The sequence below is a fragment of the Enoplosus armatus genome, chromosome 21, assembly GCF_043641665.1.
Source record: "Enoplosus armatus isolate fEnoArm2 chromosome 21, fEnoArm2.hap1, whole genome shotgun sequence".
NCBI lineage: Eukaryota > Metazoa > Chordata > Actinopteri > Centrarchiformes > Enoplosidae > Enoplosus > Enoplosus armatus.
Genome location: NC_092200.1, coordinates 9,780,092 through 9,788,175, shown reverse-complemented (window position 1 = coordinate 9,788,175; position 8,084 = coordinate 9,780,092). Strand labels below are relative to the sequence as shown.

General features: G+C 41.2%; 1 protein-coding gene and 2 non-coding genes across 3 annotated transcripts; 1 reads left to right on the top strand and 2 right to left on the bottom strand.

Moving 5' to 3' along the window:
• Positions 1 to 517: 517 nt before the first annotated feature.
• On the bottom strand, positions 518 to 4,320 carry LOC139304160 (tripartite motif-containing protein 55-like). The gene is made up of 8 exons (XM_070928033.1): positions 4,192 to 4,320; positions 3,524 to 3,693; positions 2,679 to 2,853; positions 2,366 to 2,461; positions 1,433 to 1,666; positions 1,298 to 1,320; positions 781 to 905; positions 518 to 690 (listed from the first exon to the last, which is right to left on the bottom strand). The coding sequence occupies exons 1-8, from the start codon at positions 4,318 to 4,320 to the stop codon at positions 518 to 520; spliced, it is 1,125 nt and encodes a 374-aa protein (XP_070784134.1).
• An 898-nt stretch (positions 4,321 to 5,218) lies between these two features.
• Positions 5,219 to 5,291, bottom strand: trnaa-agc (transfer RNA alanine (anticodon AGC)). Its single transcript has one exon. It is a non-coding gene; the product is annotated as a tRNA-Ala (tRNA).
• A 382-nt stretch (positions 5,292 to 5,673) lies between these two features.
• trnay-gua (transfer RNA tyrosine (anticodon GUA)) lies at positions 5,674 to 5,759 on the top strand. The gene is given in 2 exon segments: positions 5,674 to 5,710; positions 5,724 to 5,759. It is a non-coding gene; the product is annotated as a tRNA-Tyr (tRNA).
• Positions 5,760 to 8,084: the final 2,325 nt, after the last annotated feature.

The following is an 8,084-nucleotide window of genomic DNA, read 5'->3' as shown; positions in this document are numbered from 1 at the left end:
TGAAATGTCACAGTGATAGTTTTGTACTCTGCTACCCTACTCATAAAGTTATATCGGCCATAAAAAAGTATACGACGGGGAGGAAATCCTGAGGCCCTCTTGTCATGCTCTCTAATGATGTAGTTTAAGCGGTGAGTCGCAAAAGGTCAGCTACATAAAAAATGTATGAACACATCTGAATTCTGGAAATAACCAATAAACACTCATAGCCTGTCCATCATTCAATATGTCAAAAAACAACAACAATGAGGAACTAAAATGTGTATTTAATCAGTCAGTATGCAGCGATGCTCGCTAACACAATCACAATAAAAGAGAGCGAGGGGAATTTAAACTTCTGTCTCTTCCTTTAGATCTACCTCAGCAACTCAGACTTTCCCTTCGGCACAGATCTAAATCCGTCTTGCTGTTCCCCGATCTGGGAGAAAAAAGCATCACAACTGACCTGAAATCAACATCTAGGAGCAAAACTTATCCTGCTCCTGGTTTAGGTGTCGGCTGGGCCGGCGGCTGACAGCTAGGTAGAAGCAGCGCTCTTGGCTGCGCTTGGGGAGGAGTTCATCTGCTGCGGGGCAGAAGGTTGGACGGCGGCGGCTGTAACAGCACTGCCTCCCGAAACAGTCTGGGCCCCCTCTCCTTCCTCAGCGCCTGCTTCCACATCCTCATCCTCTTCATCATCTTCTTCATCATCTTTAGAAAGAATAGGAAGGGAAATAAGAGTCAGATTACTACAATTCTGAAAAAGCTGTAAGCAGAAAATCACCAACTCTGTTCTTTCACCTAGGATGAAGTCAATGCTGCGCAGGGCCTTGCCCTCTTTCTTGAACTCCACGTTGTAATGATCCATGTTCTCATAGCCGCGCTCAACTTTGTCCAAGTGTGCTATACTGGATGCTTCTGCAATCCTGAGTGCAAAAGGTGCAATTAGCAAATTTACCCTCAGGTAGCCAATGTAACACTTGTTATACATCATCAGTCTGGGATGTTTAGCACATTCCACAAGTTATTTTGGGATGCTGCAGCTAAAGATAGTGATTTGCTACATTTCACAGAATTACTTTCAACAGCTCCCCGAGAGCAGGCGTGACCTTGCTGCATTAGGCTGCTGGTTTAATGTGTAGGTGCATTCACAAAAAGGGCAGTAATGAAAAGGAGGCATATCCAGTAATAGTTTCAATAGTGTTAAGTCAGAAAGGAGTTTTAATGATAATATGTGATCTTTTTACATAGCAAACACACTGTATTCCCCCTTACCCATTGTCAGTGTAATTATTGATGCATTAAAGCATGTACTCACTTTTTGAGGAGAGGCTTTGTGTTCTGAAACAAACAAGAGAAAGAAAGACCATTCAACTTATACATAAAATATTGATAACCAGTTTATGTTGAGTTTGTACCAGAATTTTGAACCCCATTTGTTATTGACTCTGACCTGTAGAAATAAAGCCATTTCTGGCTCCTCCATAGTCTGGATCCCCTTCTCCACGACCTTACAGCTCTCCTCCAGATGGTCTCCGTACTGCCTGGTCAGGCCCCGGATGTAGTTCACCTTCTCTTCCTGCTCGGCCGTCACCTTCTGACTCATCTGCCTCTTCTTCTCCTCCAGGATGGAGTACAGCTGGTCAAACTTCTCACACACCAGAGTCTTCTGCCTCCGACCGTTCTCCTATACATGCACGAGTGAGAGACATGCACACACATACGTAAAGATGAATCATTCATCACAGTCTTACAGGTGAGAAATGTGTGTAAATGCAACTCTAGGGTACAACAGAGTTGAACAAAGTATTAAAAACCAAAGCTCAAGGCAAAGAAAATGAGGTAATGTTGCTTTCTGTGCATGGTTGTGTAAATACTGCAAACTACAAATGTTCTTGGTAGCCCTTCCAGTGGTGCCATATGTGCAGGGAGGACAGTGAAGTTCATTCTGCATGTCCATCCTGTGACGCCACTGCGGGTGACACATGGGAGACTGGAACCACTCCAGCTTCCTCCCTACTATGTCCAACTGCGGCACGTGAACCATAAGAAAACTGTCTGTTCTCTCCCCATCAATTACACCGCTTGTTTTTTAATGTCATTGGGCCAGAGGCAGAATGGAGTGCCCTGCTAAGTGCATGTGGAAGAAAATGCGGAAAAGAGGGAGTAAGACAGACTGAGGCACCAAATCATTAATTTTCCTCTCTCCACCTCTCTGTCTAAATCACACAGACAGATAAAAGCAAGCAGTGAGAGTGGCAGTGACAAGGACACATTCCGTCTGTTTGTACGTCTGTGCAGGTGAGTGCAGGTGCATTAGTGTGCGCACAGAGCGAGGCTTGCTGCGTGAGTGAGCGGCCAGGCGCTGCAGCAGTTGGACACTGACCTCTATGGCACGACAGGCTTCCTCTAGCTGACTAACGATGCCCTGCATCCTGTCGTTGTTACCAACCATCATGGCGATCCCGTCACTCAGCTCCGTCTGGGGGGCAAGGACACGGTAGAGTAAATACCTGAGATCAAGTGTGTTTCAAATCTAGGACAACGTGATAACACTAGTAAATGTACTACATGGTGAAGCATCGTCAGATCGACATTTTCATGTTTACTTTTTGAAAAATTACATTATTTAGACTTGACACATCTATCATAATCTCATTGACAGCATTCATGACCTCCATAAGTGTTTCAGGCCTCACCTTCTTTGTCTGGTAGATGCTGGTGATGGGTGCCACCTCACAGTCTTTGTGAGCTCCAAATACCTTACACATGGAGCATGTGGGCACACCATGGGTCACACAGTAAATATTGATCTTTTCTTCCTCGTGAATGTCACACATGGGCGATTCTTCCTTCCTCTCTGGCGCTGGCTTGCTGCTGTCGAGGTTTAAAGAAAGCAGAGGGGTATCATCCTGTCAGGCCGTACATTTCAGTGCATATTGATATGACGTGTAATGTCAGATTGATAATGTCACAGGTACACATTTCAGTAATTTATTGATGATCCATCAGTCTTGCCTTCCATGCACACTGACCGTCAATACCTGTAATCAATACATCACAATTACACTGTGCACTATACAGGTGTGGGTGTACATAGTACATAGCGTTATGTTGGATTTTACCTTCTACCATTTCATAATGCCAGAAGATCTTGATCCAGTATGAGTGCTGTGGATCTTGTGTCATACAAGCCTTTGGGCTATACAGCCAACTACTCAGATTAGGGAAATCTGTTTAGATTGATGACTACAACCAGAAACCTCCTGTCATTCACTCCAGCTCTCTGACTCAGAAGCCACTGGCATTAAGGCCACACCAGCAACTACTACGCTTCCTGCCATCACACCACCGGTTTATCCTTATTCTCCTTTACTATGTTTATTCACCACCCTCAGGGTTAAAGACAACTTTGACTGATAAACAAAGCCTTTCTCTGAACAGTGACGGTGAAACTGTAGCAAGGTGATCAACATTTACTAAGATTTTGTCTTCTATGAAGAGAAACTGGACAGAATACATCTGTGTATTTGATTTGTCTCACCTGCTGGACTCTTGTTTGAACATGTCAATGATATTTTCAACCAGCAGGTTCCTCTGCAGCCCGTAAACACCATGCCTATCCAGAACCACCTCATGTCTGCAGGACGGGCATCGGAAGCGGCCACCAGATGTCAATGAGCCACCTCTTGTTGGAAGGTATGGATTTGAGGCCTGTAAAGAGTCGCGTTTAAATCCTAAATTTAGCATGATGGCACAGGCTTTTAATAGATAGATTCATCTCAGTTGCAAAAAAATGCATTAAAGTGTTTCACTCAGCAGTTATGAAAAAATAATCCTATGGATTAACAGTCCATAATACAAAACAAAACAACAACTACATTCAAGTTCTAAATGTTTTCTGAAGGTAATGATTTATTACATTAGTAATGTTTGTAAACACAGCCTTAAATGCTCATTTGTGATGAGTTGTAACACACAATGTGCTGATTGTCTGATTACGTGTGAGAATGTATACCTGTAACTGATGTCATGCAAACACTTGCGGGTTTGGCCTACAAACGTAGGGCAAGTTCATGAAAATATCTATTGTTCAAATGACATATATTGTTAGCTGGAGATGTCAATATGTAACAACAGTGTTCCTCGAGTTTATAAATACTCTTCCCTTGATAGTAAAACAAATCAGTCGCATTTGGTTCAGTTGCTTACCTGGAAAATATCATTGGCACATTTTCTGCAGAGGTTGTGCTGGCAGGGTAGGATAACCACAGGCTTTGTAAACATTTCCAGGCATATGGGACAAATCAGCTGTTTCTCCAAGTTGTCCATGGTATTCATTTTTGACAAACGCTTCTAGCAAGACATAAAACACTACCAAAAGTCAATTAGATAAGACCTCTAAAGCTGGTAAAGTTAGTAAACAGTCTGTTTTTAAAAGCAATCTACAGTGGGCCCGAGTCAGGCTGAGAGGTAGGCCTCTTGTCCTGGCGGGTGTGGGCTCCTATCTCGCTGGTGTCAGTTCTGTTTTTAGCAGCTACTGCTGTCACGTCAAAGGTTGCCATTTTTACCCTGCCCATATTTGAAACTGAGCAGGGCATTGCTGAACAGCTGCCTACCAGCCTCTACACTGCCGTCAGAGGTGACTGGGTGTCTGTGCAGTGCATGTAGTGTGTGTAAATATGTTGTAAGGGGGTGGAGGCTTTGCGTTACATTCAGGAATCAGTTATTGCAAATCCATGATAAAAGTATGTTGAGGCAACCAGAAATGTATGTAAAAATGTATTATCAGCTACAGCGTGCTCCTTACAATTACATTTATTAGCAGTCACTGAGAACAGGGTTGATTAATTTTAATGATGCATCCCTGCTTTAGTTCTGGTAACAAGACATTGTGTTTAAACAAAGGAGGCACAGCTATCTTTTAAACGTTTACCCTGTAGTATGTTAGCCTGATGTTAATGCTAACTTTTTAGTTAGCCGTTAGAGATGCCAGCTAGCACCATCCCGGGTGGCACCTTGGCAGTGACCGCAACTTTGGGCATTACTATGTCCATCAACAGTTAGCTAACGTTAGCTAAATAAGGCTAGCTTACTAGCCGTGAGATTTATGACCAGGTTTCCTTGTATTCCTCACTCCATCACTAAAGTTACAAGTAAAACAATAGAAAGAAAACCCAACTGCAATGTGGGGAAAACATGTTTATTGTCACTGTGGTTTGTGGGAGAAAAAAAGTAATGGAGAATGCGGGCATCGATCCCGCTACCTCTCGCATGCTAAGCGAGCGCTCTACCATTTGAGCTAATTCCCCTACAAATTTCTATATAGCGAGTCCCATATTTTGAAACTATCCCCGCTGTCACAGAAACGCGTTTGTATTTTTTGTGACCCTGTAACCTGCAACATATAAATACCATGGTAGTTTTAGCGTTATACGGAAAGGTAGTACGCTGACATAGAATAAATTAATTTCTTTAAACCTTATAACGTACAGTCAATGCTCATAACTATCTTGCTAGCTAGCTAGCGAGCTAACTTTAACGTCCACGAACAATGGGCTCGTTTTGTTAATGTCTCTGTAACTCAGGGCCACACAACTCACAAAACTGTGACTCTTTCATTAAATAAAATACGTGCATTTGTATGTGTAGCTATCTTATAAAACAATATGGTTCTACCACCTTAAACAGCTCCCTTCGATAGCTCAGTTGGTAGAGCGGAGGACTGTAGTGGATACATGGTAATCCTTAGGTCGCTGGTTCGAATCCGGCTCGAAGGAGAGAGACTTTTCCCAAAATGCAGTTTGGTATTCTTTTTCAGACATTCAGCTGATGATGAATGGAATGAACATTCTTGAACATTCTTGAACATTTCTGCCATTCGGTATTATGTAAACGTTTTTTTCTAATGGCAGTGTATTTTGAAATGTTCTTCTATTTTAGAGCCTTATTAGTTAGAAGTTAGTTCAAATTAAATATTCTTTAGTTCAAAACCACATACTTTTAAAGTTCCATGGATCAACGGGTCAAGAGACAACACTTTCTTGTGTTTACTTTTTTCTGAAGGAATCTCAACTGAAAACATATTGTTGGCTCAACAACTAGAGAGCGTAGAATATGCATTAACTTTTTTCAGCCAATGCTCTTCTGTTCAGTTAGGATATTTCAAAGTTTGATTTCTGGAGAAAAAAAGTCAAGGGTGTTTTATTTCACAGGGTTAGTATCGATTGAAATAACAGATTTTGCAGACAGTTTTGTCCAAAGTGGCAGGTTTTCTCTCCACACATCAGAAGCAATTTGGGGTTCAGTGCTCAAGGACACTTCAGTATATAGACTGGAGGGGATCAAACTACGATTAATGGACGACCCTTTAAACCAGCAGAGCTACTGCCCTGACGTAGTGGTGCCCTTACTCAGAAGGTTTTCCATTATTGATCTGTTCAGAATCCATTGATATTTTCAACAAATGTCGTCATTCTTGTGGGTTTTTGAGGTGATTATGTTACATTTTAAGATAAGTCAATGTCTGTGCACTCTGTCAAAATGGCACACAATTCCTCAGATACCTAAAAAGTTAACTATGTTGAACTATAACCTAATTAACTTATACAAAAGCATGGCAGAGGATCCTCAAAGTTTTGGCAGCTCATGACCCATCTAAGCATACATAATCTGCCTTTTCATCTGCCTTTTTTCTCTGACTCATACAATATGACATCTGCCTTCTGTCTCTATTCCCTTTATAAGAAAGGCCACATGCACACAATGCTTTTCACACACGTCAGAGTCAGTGAGTCATATTTAAACATTTTAGAAAATGAAAATTAATGAATGTAATTCTCCAGCCCCCCTCTCTAATTTGTCTCTCTTTGCTTCAATCAGTGTCCATCCAGGGACAACATGCCACAGGTTGGGAACCACAGATGTAAAGACACTGCAAGCACGTAGCAAGTTAACACCTCAAAGGTCAGAATTATGTCTTGTAAAGTTTCTGTGACTTGTTATTCGTAAATCTGTCAAAATGTAAAATATATGGCATATAAAAGGCATGTGTCTATCACCCGATTCCTCCCATCTGTTCATATCTTTTTCTTGTGATCTACTACAAACGATGTTGTCCTGTTACTTTGTGATGCAGTTGGCACACCACTTCGTTCAGTATTGATTAGCAATCTTTAAAAGGTTGAACTAGTATGATTACATATTCATTAACAACAAGTAAGGACTCCTCAAATGCTCACCATTAGGATGGCTCCTAAAAGTGAATTCAAATTAGATCAATTAAGAAGATGTTCTGGGTTGTATCTTTGTGACTGAAGTGACTTTATAATTTTTAAGCCATTACTGTCTGACTCATAATATTGCAGTGCCTGATGGTAAAAATGCAATAAAGATGGAAGATTGACAAATTAAGAGCAGTATGAAAATTGCCTCAGGATGAAAAGCCAGAATGATTCTGCTGTGAGTTTTGAGGCCAGAGGCTGCTAGTTTAAAGAGCTCGGTGTGACCCTCCTTTTCCTCTATTTTGCTCAGTCGGGAACATGGTGTTTTGATCATAAAGTAAAAGGGTCTGCAGGTACTGCCAAGGCCGCAAAACACAAAACAGGAGGTGTTACATGCATGCACTCACACATAACATAAAGGTCTACAAGCTCATAATCAAGATAGAAGTGTATATGAGGCCAGAATAGGGAGCAGAGCAAAGGGTGCCATCTGTTCTCTTGTATGAATATTTCAGTTAGGTGGAAGTCATATTGTATTCGTACAGATGGTAGCAGTCACTGCCTGTGATTGAAAAGGTCTTGGTAAGCATTCTCAGAGAATGTCTATTTCTTCTTTTTAATGTTTGTCCTAAAAACACCCACTGAGATGAAATTCTTCACCTCAAAACATCACTTACGATGTGATCAGGGATGGAAAAAGTACGACTATAACCTTATTAATTAAAAAAAAAACTGTTAATCCTATAGAAAAATAATTCTACAAGTAATTGCACAGTTATCACTAACTCATTGTGGATAAATACGAATGAAGGCAATTATGAAAAGTAATGGTAAAAAGTATCTGATTTAAAATGTACTCAGAGAACACTTATTATCATTCTT

What these genes read in the sequence shown, in the direction of transcription:
- LOC139304160 (XM_070928033.1), bottom strand. Translation starts at nt 4,320, where the DNA reads ATGAATACCATGGACAACTTGGAGAAACAGCTGATTTGTCCCATATGC. An exon ending in GTGCCAATGATATTTTCCAG is followed by an intron (nt 3,694 to 4,191) that starts GTAAGCAACTGA and finishes GACTCTTTACAG; the next exon opens with GCCTCAAATCCATACCTTCC. An exon ending in AAGCCTGTCGTGCCATAGAG is followed by an intron (nt 1,667 to 2,365) that starts GTCAGTGTCCAA and finishes GTGCATGTATAG; the next exon opens with GAGAACGGTCGGAGGCAGAA.